The sequence below is a fragment of the Telopea speciosissima genome, chromosome 5 (genome assembly GCF_018873765.1).
Source record: "Telopea speciosissima isolate NSW1024214 ecotype Mountain lineage chromosome 5, Tspe_v1, whole genome shotgun sequence".
Lineage (NCBI taxonomy): Eukaryota > Viridiplantae > Streptophyta > Magnoliopsida > Proteales > Proteaceae > Telopea > Telopea speciosissima.
Genome location: NC_057920.1, coordinates 16,855,040 through 16,874,925, shown reverse-complemented (window position 1 = coordinate 16,874,925; position 19,886 = coordinate 16,855,040). Strand labels below are relative to the sequence as shown.

At 39.7% G+C, this 19,886-nt stretch overlaps 1 protein-coding gene across 3 annotated transcripts in view; it reads right to left on the bottom strand.

Moving 5' to 3' along the window:
- LOC122662635 (protein downstream neighbor of Son-like) overlaps positions 1–19,064 on the bottom strand; it is a 40,193-nt gene extending 21,129 nt beyond the window's left edge. The window contains exons 1-9 of one of the 3 annotated variants that reach the window (XM_043858328.1): positions 18,872–19,064; positions 17,340–17,413; positions 17,114–17,258; positions 16,878–16,966; positions 16,642–16,795; positions 16,350–16,552; positions 7,621–7,835; positions 7,429–7,524; positions 5,737–5,858 (exon numbers count right to left, since the gene is read on the bottom strand). In XM_043858328.1, the coding sequence (XP_043714263.1) occupies positions 5,737–5,858; positions 7,429–7,524; positions 7,621–7,835; positions 16,350–16,552; positions 16,642–16,795; positions 16,878–16,966; positions 17,114–17,258; positions 17,340–17,413; positions 18,872–18,988 (1,215 nt within the window). In that variant the 5' untranslated portion in view covers positions 18,989–19,064. The remainder of the gene's footprint in view (positions 1–5,736; positions 5,859–7,428; positions 7,525–7,620; positions 7,836–16,349; positions 16,553–16,641; positions 16,796–16,877; positions 16,967–17,113; positions 17,259–17,339; positions 17,414–18,871) is intronic. The other 2 variants (XM_043858326.1, XM_043858327.1) reach the window with 2 other exon arrangements.
- Positions 19,065–19,886: the final 822 nt, after the last annotated feature.

Below are 19,886 nucleotides of genomic sequence, written 5' to 3'. Positions count from 1 at the left end.
CGGTCTACTTGGACTGTTTTGTTAAAACAAAAGAGTGATGTTTGTGATGCTTTTAAGGAGTTTTATCACTTTATCAGTACTCAATTTGGTACTCACATCAAAATTGTTAGATCTGATAAGGGGGGTGAGTACATGTATGGGGGGCTCCAACATTTCTTTTCTGATAAGGGCATCATCCATCAACTGGCTTGTGTTGACACCCCACAGCAAAATGGGGTGGCTGAAGCAAAAACCGCCATTTGCTTGGAAATCACCAGAGTCTTCTCTTTGGTATGCACGTGCAAGACCTTCGTCGATGCCCTTCTTACCGCTGCCTTTCTTATTAACCGGATGCCAAGTCCACTCCTTGGCTCCAAATCCCCTGCTCTTCTTTCTCTTCAATCCTCGTTTTTTCCTTGTCTCCACGCGTCTTTGGTTGTGTTTGTTATGTACATGTCAACAAATCAGCCCGCACCAAGCTTGATCCCAAAGCTCTCAAGTGCATCTTCTTAGGCTACTCTGATTCCACTAAAGGGTATAAGTGCTACCATCCTTCTTCCCGAAGGCGATTTCTCTCCAAAGATGTCACCTTCTTTGAGTCTATTCCTTTTTTTTCTTCTTCCCCTCGCCATTCTGTTCAGGGGGAGAGTATTAGCAGTGAACAGAATGCGGATGTCATTCCCTTCCTATCCCCTTTGCCTACCTCTACTTCCCCATTTCTATTTGATATTGGAAAGTACAAAGAAGTGGATGTTGTGGATGATGTTGATGTTGATGGTATTGGTGATGGTGATGCTAGCAGACAAAAGGAATACAAGGGGATAAGATTCAAAGAAGATGGTGTATTCACAAGAGGTGAATGCTTGTTGAAGGAAAAAGGGAAGCAACCATGGTATAAGCGACCCTGCCAAAACCCCTCTTTGGATCCACATCCTCAGCCTCATCCTCTTCAGTCAGGTAATCCCTCTCCTTCTGAATTAGATCTTCCCATTGCTATTAGAAAGGGGAAGAGAACCTGTACTAATCCCATAGCCCAGTTTGTTTCCTATGACTCCATTTCTCCTACAGGTGTTGCTTTTTCCACTGCCCTTGAGTCTTCTTCTATTCCCAAAAATGTCACAGAGGCCTTATCCAATCCAAAATGGATGCAAGCAATGACTGAGGAAATGGTGGCTCTAGAGAAGAACAATACTTGGACACTTGTTGATCTTCCCAGGGGGAGAACTCCAGTTGGATGTAGATGGGTTTATACAATCAAGTATAGATCCGATGGTACAGTGGAAAGGTACAAAGCTCGGTTGGTTGCAAAAGGGTATAGTCAGGTGTATGGCATTGACTACCAGGAGACTTTTGCCCCTGTAGCCAAGCATAACTCCATCAGGGTTCTTCTTTCAGTAGCAGCCAATAAAGATTGGCTTGTGTACCAATTAGATGTGAAGAATGCATTTCTTCATGGAGATTTAGCAGAAGTTGTGTACATGCAGCCTCCACCTGGTTTTAAGTGTCCCTCAGCTGAAGGGAAAGTGTGTTTGTTGAAGAAAGCTCTTTATGGCCTAAAGCAGTCTCCTAAGGCCTGGTTTGAGAGATTTAGACAAGCCATTCTGAAGAATGGGTATTCCCAGAGTCACGCTGACCACACCTTGTTTATCAGGAGAGGTAATGGTACAGTTACAGCTCTCATTGTCTATGTTGATGACATTGTGGTGACTGGGAATGATGTTGCTGAGATAGATAGATTGAAGTCTTATCTGGCTAAACAGTTTGAGATCAAAGACCTTGGAATCTTAAAATACTTCTTGGGTATTGAGGTATCTAGATCAAGGAAAGGGATCAACATTTGCCAAAGGAAATTTGTCTTGGATCTTCTGAAAGAGACAGGGATGATGGGGTGCAAACCAGCCACTTCCCCCATTGATCCGAATCATAAACTTGGTGATGAATGTGGTTCTTCTCTTATAGATGCAAGCAAGTACCAGAGGTTAGTTGGGAAACTAATCTATCTCTCCCTAACTCGACCAGACATATCTTATGCAGTTGGAGTGGTGAGTCAATTCATGCATGCTCCCAGGGGTGGACATCAGGATGCAGATATCGCATCATCAAATACTTGAAATCCTGTCCAGGAAAGGGCCTTCTATTTGCCAGGCATGACCATTTGCAGATTGAAGGCTACACAGATGCTGATTGGGCTGGTTCAGTCTCTGACAGGAGATCTACTTCTGGGTATTGTACCTTCTTGGGTGGTAATCTAGTTACCTGGAGGAGCAAGAAACAACCAGTTGTTGCTCGATCTAGTGCTGAGGCCGAGTTTAGGGCCATGGCCCATGGAGTATGTGAGCTTATATGGCTAAAACGACTTCTTCACGATTTGAGCTTTGAAACTGAAGGGCCAATGAGACTTTATTGTGACAACAAAGTTGCCATAAGCATTGCCCATAATCCGGTTCAACATGATCGAACCAAGCATATTGAGGTCGATCGTCACTTCATCAAAGAAAAGTTGGATTAAGGTGCATTTGTACTCCCTTTGTGAAAACAGTGATCAAGTAGCAGATATCTTCACCAAGGGTCTCTCTTCTAGTCTATTTAGTACTCTATTGTACAAGCTGGGAATGTATGACATTTATTCTCCAGCTTGAGGGGGAGTGTTAGAGTTGTTAGAATATCTTGTATAGGGGTAGTTCTGTCATTGTCTAGTTATAAGACATGACTAAGTTGTATTTTTATTTTATTGTCTTATTTCTCCTTACCTCCCTAGGGAGGCTTGTGTAATTTGGAAGACTTAATGAATGAAGCTAATATGTGTGTTGAGAATCACTCTCAACACACATAATCGATTCTCCCATTCTCTTCTCTTCTTCTTATCTCTTCTCTCCTTCTTCTTCTTCTTCTTCTTCTTGCTGTAAACTTCTTCTCTTACCAGATTCGATCTACCTTTGAGTTTCAACTGGGCTGTCTCCAGAAGCATGAAATTGTCGAATAGATCTGGTCGTATAGATTGCAACAAGACATGACCATGGCATCATTGGACAGCCACTTCTCTTGTGGACGAGGCCCAATTGTAGTTGGCATGGGGATAGTCCAAAGTATGAGACCAGTCAGTTGGAGCCATCGAGCTTGATTGAAGCTGAAAGTGGAAGAAGGTCTGTCCGGGGCTGTCCATCTTGCCCAGAGGGCGCAAAAGATGCATCTGAGTCTGGCATTGGAGCAGTCCAACAAGGAAGGAAGACCCTATGCAATCAGCCAAGAGAAACCAGAAACCTTAAGATTGATAAGAGAGACAATCGATCTCAAGAGAGGGAAAAGGGAATCTCCAATAAAACTCAGAATCTGAGGCTGAAACTATTGTCGAAGGAGACTCTTGATGGTAGAAATCAACTCTGAAAATATCAACACCAATCTAAGAAGGAGAGCTATAAGAGGCAATTTATCAAACACCTGTTGGGCACTCTTGTATGCTGAAATTGATTTAGAGAAGGGAAATCTGAAAGAGACTCAAACAAAAGGTTGGTAGAAATGGAGACTGATTCTCTATGGTAAAACACACTCCTCCAAAAAGAAAACCAGCAGCTGAAAGGAAGAAAGAAACCTCCCAAACCAGAAAATTGATAAGTTTCAGGTTTTTAGAAAACCCTGAAATAAAGAGATCAATTGGACTAAGAAGCTGTTCAGAGGAGTTCAATCTCAAGAAAGATGCTGCAAAGGAGGTACAGGTGAAGTTCCGAAAAAGGGAAGAAGGGCCTACAAGAAAAAAGGGCTAAATCTTCAAGAATCTAGAAGTCTTCAATATCGCAGGGAAGGAGCAGCATCTATTGAGCAGAAAAAATTTTCAAATCATAAGAAAGAAGGAAGGTAGGATAGAGGGCAGCAACTAGATTGAAAGATCACCTCATTAGTGCTGCCCTAAGGTGAAGAAGAGAAACCAAGAGAAGAAGGAGAGAAGAGGTCGAAGGTAGAAGAAAGAGAAAGGAGAAGAGATGCAGGTTGTGGAAGCTAGGATCAGAATAGGGTTAGCTCTAGCTCTGATACCATGTTAGCTGAACCGAGAATGAGAGAATGGCTTGATTGAATTATTCCTTCGCTCACAGCCCCTTCATTATCTTTTACTTATGAGCATAATTACAATACTGCCCCTGTATAGCCGACTATGCTCATATCAGGGGAATAAACAAAGGAAAAAAAAAAAAAAAAAGGGGACAAAACACCCAAAATACCCTTATCGGGTTACATAACTCAACAAAAACACATCAAAATAAAACTAAGTATTGAATTATTCCTTCACTCACAGCCCCTTCATTATCTTTTACTTATGAGCATAATTACAATACTGCCCCTGTATAGCCGACTATGCTCATATCAGGGGAATAAACAAAGAAAGAAAAAAAAAAAAAAAGGGGACAAAAACACTCAAAATACCCTTATCGGGTTACATAACTCAACAAAAACACATCAAAATAAAACTAAGTATGGAAGCTAAAACAGTAAACTAAAAGACTAAACAGCAACTACTTGGACTTCTTCTTCTTCCCACAGATGTAGTCTTCAGATCTGCATCACAACCACATCCTGGATGAAGAAGATCCAGTTAGAGCATGGATAGAGGACATTGATAAGGTGTTGGTGATGGAACAATTGACTGAGGACCGCCAAACAACCGTACCTGATCCAGTTGTAGAGAATGTCATTAGACAAATGGATGAAGATGAAACACAAGCGCAAGACCCAGATGACACTAGCTCTAATGATGATGCTAGGAGGACGTGGTCTAGTGCTCAGCATGGAGGAACACAAGTGAATAGTAATGATTATGATGATGATGGTGGTGACAATGATGATGATGGCGATGGTGGTGGTGATGGTAGTAGTGACAGTGTTAGTGGTGGGGCTTCACAGTCTTATGTTGGGTTGCAATTCACATATGAGGAAGGATAAACTCATAAAGCCCAAGATGAGGATCATGGTGCTTGCCCAAAGCCACAAGCTTAAAGTAGTAAGGAAAAGCATGGCCTCGATCCACATGACAGTTATGTGCTTATGCGGGGCATGAATTTGCTGAGCATGAGTTTGGATCATGTTGGTGCTTCTTCAAGCTATAGACATGGGGCTTCTTTGAGGTACTGAAGTTATGGATATGGCAAGGCACAACCACAATTGAATATTGTACTGATATTGGCCAATCCAGAGCAGTACCTGCGATTCCACTATGAGTGGAAGTCGCATTACCATCACTATTTTGACTGGGATCAGTATTGCGGGCATGTTCAGTCTGTACACAACATCATCTTATTTACTCCATTACCTAAAAACACTTCCACCTCTTAGATTGAACTAGCACGAAACTCCTTATAATATTAGACTATTAGTACATGTAAGAAACCTCATCGATTATACATAATCAAGTGAATGCACTTATCTCATCGTACTTTGTTATCCGTTGTAGTTTTTTATACATGATGTACTTTATGTATTGCTTATTTATAGTGTTTTATGCTTCACAAGTGTATTCTACAAGTATCCTTAGCATTTCTTTAGCATTTCTTACGTCTCTCTGATGCGATACAATATGTCGCTTAAAATCAACCCTTTGATACAATACCCTATACTGATACCCAAAAACTTGTTACTGTCCATACAGTGGAAACAGCACATGCAAAAGAAACACCCCATAAATCCTATTTAAAACAGAACATAACCAGCTGCAAATCAAGCACTAGTACCAGACAAAATGCTCTAAAGAAAGGAACAGCATTATCTTACGTGCTCTCTCAGCAACGACCGTAAGCCTCTTGTTGATTGGGAAACATAAGCATTGCACAAACGCATTTTCTTCCCCAAGCATTTGCCACCAATGAACATCACAACAAACTGTGAAGTACAAACTACAGAATTGACAAGGAAAACCATAAATTAATGTCTTGGATCGTATATACAAATCAAACAAGAACAAATGCAAAGAAAAATTTACAAATCCATGTAACAGAGACTTGAATCCATTTGTCCCCCTATCCATTACGACCAGCAATTCAACAGATTATTTATTCATGTCATACAGAAGATTGATACCATAGAGCACAAGTGCAACAGAGCCATCATCTAATTGCAGACCTAGGAATCTGCCTATGGTCTATTACTACTTGCACGATAAAGAATGGCTTATAAATGACCTGAACAGCCAAGCACAAAGATAAATTATGTGAAGATATTTTTCATAGGTCCAGAAATTACAAAGTCAAAACCATCACTAAGTAGGAAGTTTCATTAATACACCAAGTCAGGTGCATCCTAATCAATACATAATACCTTGTTGCATGGGGCTTTGTGTGTGTGTAGGTTTTTTTTTTGGTTGCGGGGGTGGGGGGGGGGGGGGGGTTGGAAAATAAACTTTAATCTAATTTATTATACTTACGCCACACAGTTGCCCCAGTACCAAAAATCAGTGCCAGACAGCACAATTAAAGAGAATCAGTTTTTTCACCAAAAAAATAAAAAAGAAACTCATCCCAACCATTTTTTCCCGTTTTGCCTTTCCAGGAAAGCCTTACCCAACTACTTGGATTAATAAGGTATCCTTTTTACAATCAAGAAGCATTTTTTTGCTCCAAGCTCCCTATGCAAACTTGGTTGCCAGACTCGCCACAGACCGATCCATAGTTCCAGGATCTTTTGTCTCTTTTAGAACTCCTAATTGGAGATACAGCTCTCTTGTCCGTTTCACCCTTATCTAGTCAATGCCATTCTGAGTATTAATGAAAATATACAAAGACCTAAACCCAAAGGGCACAGATTGTCTTCCAGAAGCATTTGTTGTTCCATCTGACTTCCTAACTAGAGATACAGGTTTCTTATCTGTTTCTTCTTTATCGAAATTAATAGCATTCAAGGATCTAATGGCAATACACAAATACCAAACCACAAAATCCACAGATCATCTTCTTTTAAAAAGTGTCAAGGAAAAGAAGGGAAGAGATTAGGAGTTGATTTCCACCTAGTTTGTCTCCAATGCCATTTAGAGAAACCAGGTTATATTTTTAGTGATAAAAGCTCTGTCGATGAAAAAACCTGATTATATTTGTCAAAGAGAACCTAGATTGATGCAATTGCAAGCAAATGGAATGTTTATTTTGAGCATTCAGCTCCTGTCATTTTCTCTTAAAGGTCACAGAGGAAGGACAGATGTTCCTTTCTTCCTCTGTTATAGCTGGCTGCAATTATGAAAAAATGACGGGACAATGCCATGGAAATCCAGAGAAAAAGAAACCTTCTCATAAAGATCCCATTGGTTTATTTTTAGCCAAATGGGATTAGTTTTGGTACCATAGTTGTCAAGCCGACACCTAGGCATCCAGGTGCCTTGGACACCTAGGCATCCAGGTTTATTTTTATCCAAATGGTCCACCTGCTTTTATGGTTTTGCAAAGAAAATGCTAAGCAGTAAGTAAAGGTAATTACCATAGAAAATGTCACAAATGTTCTTTCTAAGCATGTAATAAAGATTCTGAAATGAAACCTCCCAGGCAAGCTGTCTTTTTAATAAGAAATCAGTATCTGCTTAAAAAGAAAACCAGTCAGTAAAACAAAATGTGTAACTGACTAGGAAATACATAAATTCTACACTATTATTGAACAGGTTATAAAACAAACCTCCCTGAGCAGTAGCCAATGTCAATGCTGATATGACAGAAGGTGGTAGAGAAGACTGAGGATAAACCCATGAACATAAGGATTTTGCATACATGACCTCGCATGTGGAAGTACGACCTAACAAGTGGGAAACATTTTGATCCCTAGAACCATGCACTTGGGAAATGAATTGGACCATAGTGCTGGGAGTACCACTCACAGCCAACCTATGACACCTAGAAATTGCAAATAAGATGAGATTAATTAGCTAACTCTATCACCACCCAACAGAAGCAAAACAATAAAATGACAAACATAAACTACAGCAGCTAACATAAAATACACCCATGGTTATGTGAGGACCCAACTGTCATCATTATTGTTAAACAGTTAACATATCACAAGAGCATAGAAAGAGGATTTGGACAGAAAAAAAGGTTGCCTGATCAATGACTTCACAGAGCTGTAATTCATTTTCTGTTTTTTAAATGTTTTTTTTTAATTTTCTAAACAAAATTTATTTTCTTGCAACAAAACTATGAAAAAAATAGGGTTAATACCATAGCACAAAAACTCATTAAAACTAGATCGAGATTTCGAGAATCTCGAGTATCTCGGTCTAACCGAAACGAAACACCACTTCGAAATGAAAAAATACAATAACTCGGTTGAGATTTTGGTCATTTCACTAAATTTTGGTACTTTGTAACATTTCGCCGAAATATCGGCAAGATGTTACAAACCCAAATTATAAAATGTCAAAATCTCGTGAGTCTCGGTTGAAATTTCGACCAATAGGTCACAAGGCTTGCTTTTTTCATTTTCTTCCTCCTTCACTTCTCTTTGGTGATTTTTGAACTGGCCTTCGAATCTTCGCCGCATCTAGGGACGTAGTGGATCGTCTTTTGAGGATGACATCTTCTCCTACCCAACCTACCAGCCTTACTGTATATGCTCCCAGAGCTATCATATCACAGTGGAATAGTGGGTAGTCGTGGTTCTTCACACTTTGGTGACCCATATCCTAGGATAGGTTACCTTCAGCTTGTTGATGATGCTATTTACATGGTAACTGTGGATGACTACACTCGTTTCTTCTCCCAGACTATGACGTGGCATTCATATGTCCTACAGCCGGAGAACAATGCACGTCAGCTCCATCAGACTATGAGTGGGGACGATCCTGGACAGCGGAGTAATTATTATTAGTAGACATTTGAGTCACTTGATGACTACTTGACTTTTATTGGGAATTTGGGATATTGACGTTATTAACTTAGTGTACTTAAGATTATGACTTATGAGCATAGTTGTCACGGCGTCACGGTGATCCAAGTCGGTGGAGGGGTGTCACGTCGATATATCGACATGTCGCCCGCCATGGGGTTGCCATGGCGAGCATGTCGACCATGTTTTATTTTTTATTTTCTCTATTTTTAATGTGTTAATAGATGTATACTCAAGCCATGTTTTATTTTTTCTCTATTGTTTCTCAAGTTTTAAGAAGAAAATTCAGAAATCGTAGAAGAAATCGAAGAGGGAAAGAAGACAGGAAGAAGAAATCGAAGAGGGAAAGAAGAAATCGAAAGAAATTGAAGAGGGAAAGAAGAAATCGAAGAGGGAAGAAGAAATCGAAGACAGGAAGAAGAAATCGAAGAGGGAAAGAGAGACAGGAAGAACCCGTCGCCATGGCGACGCCATGACAACTATGCTTATGAGACATTGAATTTATGTTTCCAAGTGAATTTACTAAGTTATACATTAGGATTCGACCGTATACTGCCAATCAATGGTGCAAATCCAAAACACCACTTTGGGTGACTATTTTTGCAATTTGAACATTTACGTGTGTTTATATAGCCTAAAATAGGGTTTCCATGAAGTTTCAGACTTTAACTTGGCCTAAAACCCATCGAAATGACCATTCGCAACCTTGCACAAAAAATATAATATTTCGACCGAAATACCGAATCGAAACGAGATTTTAAAGATTGGTTATACTTAATGTTTGGAGGTCACTTTCATATATATTGGACAATGGACACCGTTGGCCGATCTACGACCTCACAGAGTCAATTTTTTCTGTCCAAAAATTAATTATTTTAATTTCTGGAATTTAAAATTTACTTTAAAATTTTACAGAAAAAAAAAAAAACAAAACATGGGAACTAATTCTGTTTTGGTTTGAAACTTCTTTGAATTGATGAAAATATCGTTGTATTTACAACTGAAAATGATGCTTCATGTCTCATTCCATTATTATTTTTGATAACTGATGGTATTATTATTTTTTTTATTATAAATTTTTTTTTTAAATAAGAACAAATATAAGAATTAGGGGGAAAGTAGGAAATAGGTGTATGACTGTTTTCGGAGTCTTAAATGTAGTACAACTAATAATGAATGCATTTTTTATGTAACAGTGTAAGAACTAAGTAGATTGCACAATGACTGACAGTGGCAGTGGAGATATAATATAGAAGCATGGAGTACATACTTAGTTAGGATGCTATGAATGAAATGTTGGAAGAGTACATACTTAACACTGCAGGGAAGGCTAGGAGTAAAGGGGCCCACTCCATATGAATTGATGAAAATCTATTTGCCCCATCAAAAGGAGGAACTGGAAGAGCACATTGATACATTGAAGAGGACATGGGAGAACTATGGAGTGACTATGATGTGTGATGATTGGACTGGACCCACTAGACAGTCTGTCATCAACTTCATAGCCTATTGTGATGGTAGGATTGTCTTCTTGAAGTCTGTGGATGCATCCAAAGAGAAGAAGGATGCAAAGTATATCTACAAGTTGTTGAAGGATGGTGGGAGTACAGAACGTTGTCCAAATGGTGATGGACAACGGGAGCAACTTTACAAAGGTTTGTGAGAGATTGATGAATAGCAACAAGAACCACCTCTTTTGGACACCATGTGCAACCCACTACATTGACCTCATGCTTAAGGACATGGGGAAGAGATCCATGGTAACGGGTGTGGTCAAGCAGACAAGACAAGTGACAACATTTGTCTACAACCATGGATACGCTTTACAGTTATCAAGGGAAAAGTGCGGTGGAGATTTGATGAGGCCTGGTATTACTCAATTTGGCACCAACTCTATTGACTTGAAGAGCTTAGAGTCTAAGATGGTTGGTCTGAGGTCCATCTTTGCTTCAAAAGATTGGTTTAGTTGGAGGGAGTCGGGTTCACCATAAGGTAGGGTACTAGGGCAACACAGGCGACCATTTCTAGTGACTAGTTAGGGCATGACCTAAAGAAGGTCATCCTTATACTAGAATCAGTGGTAAAGGTATTGAGGATGGTCGGTTCTGAGAAGAAGCTAACCTTGCCACACCTGTATGCTGCCATGGAGATGATGAAGGAACCGTGAGAGAAGTGCTATGATGCAAATAAATCACCAACAGAGGCTTATTTAATGGGAATAAGTCTAGGGTTGAGTTATATACATGTTGGACCTTTGATCCCATGGGTTTCCAATGTAATAGATCACTTTTATGGACCTAAAGTATAGGTAATAGCGTTGCATACGGGATTAGCTGTTTTAATTCCTTACTTAGTTTTATTTTTAGGTAATTAGTGGTCATGTGAATCCTTAAGTGATCATGTGGCTTGGTTAAGTGGTCATGTGACAACTTAAGCGGTCATGTGACTATTTAATTGTTATGTAGGTTGGGCTGGATTAGGACTCTATAAGTCCAGCCATGTTTTGAGTCTATTTCCTTCAGTATTTCAGTTTCCTAGTTAGTTTACGTTACCTAATAGGTTAAGGATTGAGTTAGGCCTTTCCTTTTTAGTGTAGGAGTCTATTTTTGAGTCTTTTATATAAGATTGTAAGGGGGCAATCATTGAACACGAATTTTGATTAATGAAAAGCTTTTTGATGCTCTTCTTCTCCATTGAAGATTTTTGTCTTGTGTTTGATAAAGGCTGGTGGGATTGGTGTTTGATCCAATTGACACCTTGCGATGTGAGGCCCGGGTGGTTTGTTCAAGCTCTCTATGTTCTCCATTGCTGATACATTCAAGTTCTGGTTTTCTTCAAGGATCTTCATTCAAGCAAGCTGCTGTCCAAGAAATTCTTCAACAACAGTGAGTTTGAATCATCCCAAACCCCATCCATTCTTCTTCTAATCCTCTAAATATCCCAAACCCTAAATTGCCCTTTATTTTTCTTGTCCCAGCCCATTCCAGCTATAGAAACCACCCCAAATTTGGATCAAAATCTCCTCTGACCCCTTAGAGAACTCGATCCAAACCTGGTCCCTTTCTGACCACTCCAAACCCTAGAAATCCCAAATCTCCCTCTTTACAAAACCCAAACCCTAACCACATTCCTTTGCTGCAGATTCATTCCAGCACCCTTCCATCCATTAATTCTTAACATAACCATCACTGGAAGACTCCCCAACATCAACTTGACCTAACCCTACCATCAAACCTTAACCCTAATTTGCAGAAAATCGCCTATTTTGACCTAGCCGAATAACTGATCAGATCAGATCCCAGTTATTGGCTTGTAGTGTGACTTTTCAAACCTAGACTGCATTATGCTACCTCGTGGTGGAAGGGTGTACCTAAAGATTGTTGAGAACTGTTGGGAGAAGCACTTGATGCATGCATTGCATAGGTCTGGTGAGTTTTATATTTTTATTTTATGGTACTTATCTTAATTTACATTCCTTTACATATTCACAAGCATTGATAAGTTCTTTATATCATTTCCAGCATATTATCTCAATCCCAACCCCCAAGTACTAATACAAGCATCAACTTGGGATGGATGAATCGTCGTTGATAGATGCAGTGAAAGATGCGGTGGCCAAGTTGGAGCCAAACTCAAATACACATGCAAAGTGTAATAAAGAGGTGAGAGTTGTAAACCTGTAGTTTGTTAAGTATTTATAAGTAAAATTATTATTTGATTTCGTATTGATGCGAACATTACCAATTTTTGAAATGAGTATTGAAAAAAAAATACAAGGATGCTCTTGGGACTTTCAATCAGGTAGCTGCAAAGTCTGGTCAAGAAAGTACAGATCCTGGTAGGCCCACTGCATTATTTGTCATTTTGTCTCAATTCAATTACTATACATATGTACCGAGGTTAATCTCTAATATAGGTGAATGGTAGGTGCTCTATGGGAGTGATGCACCTAACTTGAGAAACATAGCAATAAAGATGCTCTCCTAGACATGTTCCGCCTCCAAATGCAAGTGCAACTGGAGTACATTCTCACTCATCCACTCCAAGAGGCTAAACCGATTGGGTACGCATGGTTGGAGCATTTAATGTATATGCATTATAACATGAGATTGAAGATGCAACACATACACATGTGCATGGAGGGTGATAAAGATCCAATCAAGCTTGCCACAGTTCCCAATTGACTCAGATGAGGAGGAGGAGGATACCTATATGAGTGGATGAAGGAGCAAAGTAAGCCAGTCATGGATCAGGCTGAAGGTAGGCCTGACCCCAAGATAGGTAGTCAGATGGATGTTGATGTTGACAAGTTTATGGCACCTAGAAAGGTTGTGTTGATTCACAGACACCCGAACCTTTCGAGTCTCAGGCTGCCGGGGATGATGTTGAGGATGTCGATTGGTCGCATTCTAGTGCCCACACTCGCACACCATCCTCATCCGATGATGGTAATGATGATAATGATGTGATGGGGTGATAGCTTGAAGGGCTGCGCGAGAGGTACTAGGAGCCGAAGCCGATGTGCTTCACAAGCGAGACTCAATTAGATCATACCACACAGGATGAGGACCACATGCACGTACCCCCACACGTGCAGGATACTCGAGAGGGCCACGTCACTGATCCATACCACCACCTGAGGAGGAGGATGATACCATGGAGTCCATGGAAGTCGATGTTACAAGCTTGACTAACACTCTTGGAAGCCTGAGTATGGATGAGAGTGATATGAATGGAGAGCAATGGCGTGCACCATCATATGCCACAGGGATCACCGGTTCCGACTGTACTGGGTATTGTCTATTTGGGCAGTTGATGCAGATACATCACCAAAAGGGGCTTCTTTTAATGGAAATAAGCCTTGAGTTGGGTTGTATACATGTTAGGCCTTTGATCCCATGGATTTTCAATGTAATATGCCACTTTTATGGGCCTAAAATATGAGTAATAAGATTGCATACGGGATTAGTTAGTCTGTTTATTTTTTAAGTTGTTTTGGGTTAATTCAATTGAACCGGTTCTATATGGTTCAATTTAAGTTGCAAGTAATTATTATCAAGTGTTTTAGTTGGGCTGGATTAGGATTCTATAAATCCAACCATGTTTTGAGTTTATTTCCTTTAGTATTTCAGTGTCCTAGTCAGTTTAGGTTACCTTATTAGTTAAGGATTGGTTTAGGCCTTTCCCTTTCAGTAAAGGAATCTATTTTTGAGTCTTCTATATAAGTTTGTAAGGGGGCCTAGCATTGGAGGCGAATTTGATTAATGAAATTGCTGTTGTTGCAGCTCCTCTTCTCCAACGAAGAATCTCGTGTTTGATCAAGAAATCCCTTATGTTTGATCAAGGTTTAAGTTGGTTTTTGATCCAACCGAACCACCTTACAGTGTAAAGCTAGGGTGTTATTTTCTGTTGTTCTTATTATTCCATCATCTTCTTCAGGCATTAACAAATAAGTTTATTCTTATATTTCTGCAACTAGAACATTCGATTCTAAACTTCCATATACAAGGCTTTTTTTGAGATTAAGCAAACCAGCCATCTGATTTGACTGAAACTTTAACTGATTCTTAAGAACCCTAACTTGAGAACTCGACACAATATTTAGAGGGCCTAACATAGGGTGTTTCTACGACCTAATTTGGCCATTTAGCCTTCGAAACCAATCGTCAAAACTTGAAAAAAAAAGAATGTAGTTTCGATTTTAAGCCTGGTCGAAACCAGACTCAAAACCAAAACCAAGTACCTTGCTCTTAGTGCTGCAGGGCCATCGGCAGCCCCTGCCAAGCCCAGCCAAGCACCCCACGATGTACCATCTTAGGCCCAGGCCTAGGCCTCCTTGGCCCCCTGACTAAGCCCGCAGCCCAGGAGAACCAGACCAAGCCCAAACCTTGCGTGGTTTGGCCAAGCCTAGCCTGCATGGGATATTTTTGTAAAGGCCAATGTGGGCCCAATTTTATTTAGTCCTTGTCTTCTTAAATTCCTAGGCAGCATTAAGTGTTTTTAGTTAGGTGTCTTTTCATGTTCCTAGGCAGTTCTTTAATTATTCATGTTTTTAGTTCCTATGTCTTGGGAACATTTTTCTATTTCTTGGTTTTAGTTTCTAGGTCTAGGTCTTATTTTCTATGCATTGGTTTTTGTTTTCTAGATGTGGAAATTCCATCTAGCTTGAGAATTCCAACAGTCCATATATTATTGGGTGCATGTAACCAAGAGTTCAGTTGAACCTTTTGAAAAAAAAAAAAAGGGCGTACCCAGTGCACAAGGCTCCCGCCACTACGGAATCTGAAGAGGGTCATAATGTAGGCAGCCTTACCCCTGCTTTCGCAGAGAGGCTGTTTCTAGACTCGAACCTGTGACCACTTGGTCACAATGGGGCAACCTTTACCGTTGCACCAAGGCCCGCCCTCTCAGTTGAACCTTTTCCTCCCCTATAAATGTAAATCGTGGAGGCTGCCTAGCCACACCAGAATTTTAACCCAAAAAAAAATTTCTTTCTTTGAAAGACTATATCTTGTGGATCTCTGGTAGACTATGGACTCAGCAAATTACATCCAGGGTGGATCTCCTTGGTGGTGGCATTGGTGGATCTCCAAGAGCCAGGGCACTACTGGATCTCTAGTTGCCACATACCTATCCTCATCATCTCCATTAGCTCTTCTTAACTTTTTTTTTAAGTTGATCTTTTCTGCCCATCAACATCAATCGAAATTTTCAAGTAAGTCAGCCTACGAATTATCCATCTCACTTCTCAACTTCTCTTTCATCCTCTCTCTCTCTCTTTGGCAGCCTAAATTTCCATAAACTCCCCTCATTCGTGGTCCTTTTCTGTACTCTCCAAGTCTTCATTGAACCAAATTCGATCTTGGCAGCAGCCTCATAGGTCTGCACCAAGTGCCTTAAGTGCAAGGCACACAGTACGGAACACATGACTAAAGAAAGGCACAATATTTATCAAATTAACATAATAAAAACCAAAATGAAAAGAAATATTATATGATACACATAAATCATAAAAATAGTGTGATAATTAATGCAGAATGATAAAAACATTAGGAAACCTACGAAACTACAAGTAATCAGTAACAAGTGCATCAACTATGAGAAACAATAACGAAGATTACGGTAGCAAAAAACTAATGGGAAAGATAACAAAGCATAGACTCGATAGTTAAACCACTGTGAAACATAAAAGAGTAGGCTATGTTTGCCCAACCAAAGGACACTCCAAGCCTTCAACGGTTGAACCAATAGAGGCTTAGGCTGTATTTCAGTTAGAGCAGTCAAAGATAAAAGCAAATAAAGGCACACTACTTTGTGGTGGGCACCAAGTGAGGAGATGCCTGGAATGCACCTCGAGCATAAGGAGCAAGGTGCACATCTATGGCGCTTGCCTAAATAAATTGCTATGGCTAGCAGTTCTTTCAAGCTTTTAAGCAAGGACAGCATTCTCAACCACAAAATATGAGAAACAGATTATACTAGAACTAGAAGTAAACCTTAATGTTTATGTTCAATGCACTCACCAATTGACCGAGGAAGAGGAGACCAACCGCATTGAAGTTTTCAATGTAAAATCAAGAGGAGTCTTCTGACCAGGAATGTGGAATTCAGAAACAAAAGTCCCAGAATGGATAGATGGAATGTCACCAAACTTTTCATTAGATTCACCAGTTGGATGTGAAACAGCAGAGGGTTCACGAGAAAGTAGTCCTTTCAATGCTATATCCTACAAATAGCATTAAAATCCTATTATCTAAATAGAAAAATTAATTTACTGCCAACTGAAGCAAAGGTATCTGTGGAGGGGGAAAATACCATATCAACAGTGCCCAGGCCTGATAACCTTTCATTGCCAGAAGAAAGCTCTGCAACAGTGCGAAATGTGTTTTGTCTATACATTTCAGTTGTCTGATGGGCTTGAGTCCTGCTATCCTTGGCAGATACACCTGAAGCTTCAAAACTGCTCGAGCTGCCATGGTTGATGGAGAAAAGAATTAGAACTACAAGTACCAATCTAACAATTATCAGCACTTTGGATCAAGAAAGAATACCATGGAAGTTGTGGTTGGCTAGTGGAAGCCAAATTTGAAGTAATAACAGGCTTCTCCAAACTGGTAGTCTTGTCACTTGAAAATTTATCCTGCAGGCATTGAGATAAATGTAATTTCATTAACTCACTATTGATTGGATAATTACAAGCTGCAATTAAAGACCAGAAATAGAAAAGCTGCACTAAGAAATACTAGAATACTAAACTTTATACAAATATGGGAGGACCAGAACAGACCTTAGCTTTTTCTTTTCCATAAAGTACTCTAAATCTGTCACTAGATTTTCTGACAGGAAATACTTCATTAACACGTGTATCAATGTATCTTGGAATCTTTGCTGAATCTGTTTTCCTGAACCCACCAACTGTTTTATTACTGTTCCTGAAAGCACAGGTACTAGCACTCAATAAAATGTAAATTAACTACAAAAGAGTGATAAATAGAGCAGGTTTAATAGCTTACCTTTCATGACCAAACAAAGGAACTGCAGATTCATCTACATGCTCTGTGCAACTCCTTCGATTTAACTGCTCCCCCTGTAGTATATAAACACATGAAAGAACCATGAGGAAAGTCCCTTATAATGCACGTCAGTAGTCGAACATGCTGAACGACTCTGAGTTATAAAACAGGAAAAGCAAAAGCACTGTTTTTGTCCCTCTTGCAAATGAAAAAAAGAAAATTCTTAGCATTGGTAAATCTTAAAAATGAAAAATCTCACTGGACTATAAAGTCATCTAAGTATAATAAATTAACACCATTATCAATATCCCCTAAGCCCTTCATCCAATAATTTTAGATTATTAGATCTCTCCTTGAATACTCCACAAAATTAGATTCCGTTTGTAGCAATTTATATACACTGGAAGTGGAAAAAACAGATGCAAGAAAGTAAACCTTTCAGCAGTGCTTCAAATTACTGAAACATTTTGAACAGAAGAATGACCAGAAAATTCCAAATGTTATCTCTGTTTAATCAAAGCTTCTTGTAGATTTCTACTGATGCGACAAAAAAAAAAGTTTTGGTACAAGATAAACCCAAATTGTAAGAAAAAATAATTTAATTCCCAACATAGTAGTAGAATTTATGGGCCAACAAATTCACATCAAGCGCAATATTGTTTGAGATAGAAACAAGATTCACCAAAAAATAAATAAATACCAACAGTCAAACATATCATACTCATCTGTTAATCACAAAATTTTCATTCAGAACAAATAAGTGATAAAAACTTGAAATCAGTAGGCCAAATTTCATTTTATAGCTTCTACAATCAGGTCAACCGAACCTGGCAGAAACGCTTTGCAACTGCTAATTTAAACTCCTCAAACAAAATAACTAATTACATAGCTATACTTCCAGTTTGCAATATCTTCATGAATTTAAAGATATCCCATATCCAGTTTTCTCTGTATACTGCCAGCACAGATGGAAAACTTTTAAGCAAAAAGGAACAAAACAAATCAGAAAAAAAATCCATTGAAAATAAGGAGATTATTTTGAAGTGAAGACTTATATATACAACTAAAAAGACTTGTTTGGAAAGCATCAGTAGTTGGGCAGCAAGTGTTCACAAACATCAGATATGAATGCATGAATAGATTAGCTTGATAATAAGAATGGCAAATCAATGAGATTAAATGAAAAGAAACAGCGTGATGGCATAAAAATAATTGCTGAGTACACTTTCAGGAAATAGTCATACCACTATTATATCACTTAATAATCATTCATAAATTAATAAACTATTAAATAGAGAAATGAATCATACTTGCACGCTGCAGGCATCGAACCAACTCCCTACCAGGTCACCAACACCCCCCCCCCCACCCCAATAAAGGGGAGAGAGAGAGAGAGTTAAGAGCAGGTATTCTATCAAGAGAGCAATGCATGTAAAGGTACATCCTTCAACAATAGATATTGCATGCCAAAGACCAGACACTATGTCTAGAAAACAAAAGGCAGGAAAGAGAACATGGGTTGAAAATTTTACTCTCAATTCCAAGGGTGTCTTCCTTTTCATTGTGGTATCAGGTTTCAGCTTTGAAGCATCTCTTTCAAAAGAAAGGGAATTAGATGACAAAGAACCAGGAACTGCAACCTTCGCCATACTTGTAATCTAAAACTGCATTCTCCTTGTATGCTCAATTCTTTTCCTGTAACCATTGGAAGCACATAACATAAACCAACAATTGGCATTTTTTTTTGGGTGAAAAAAAATTCATCACCAAAAGAGGGGAAAGAAGAGAGGGGGGAGCAAACAAAATATTAACTAATTACATGATCCCGCCTATACAAAGAGGAACGCAAGGGCCTGAAGAAACAAAAGGGAAAAACCCGACAAACTTACAGACCAAAGAAAGCCAAACACAATTGGGCAAAAACCCAACCAGAGAGCACAAAAACTGGCAAGAAGAAACCGCGAAGCGCCGCTAGTTACCTCCGCAGAGGACGTGATCGCAGATATCCCTACTCAAACGAGCGAGGGAGCTAATGTTGCGCCGGTGGCAGACACAAGGGAAGCAGCGGGGGTCTGGATGGCCTGAGGGGTCGGAGTGTCGGACTAATGTTCAAAATACAGGGAGCGGTCTCTGGATTGGTCGAGGACGATACCGATCCGGATCGGCATAAATCGGTCCGGATCGATCCAAAATACCCAAAAAATCGTATTTTAATAGATCGGCTTATGTATCGGCCAGGCTCAGTAGGTGTTGTGATATCAAATTGGATCGGCCAAAATTATCTAGATCGGATCAGTAACGATCCAAGCTGGTTAACCGATCTAGACACTGCTCCACCAAACCTAGACAGGGTCAGCAATATCACGGGATCGGTGATGGTCGATATCAATCCGATCTGGCCGATATCGACCGATTCAATCCAAGACTACGAACCATGGTCGGACAGAGGGAGGAAGAAGAATTCGGCTGGAAAAGAGGGGAGGCAAGGGACAAGGGAGGGGAAAGGGTAGAAGCATGACTAGGTTTAGTGGGGTGGGGTTGGATGGG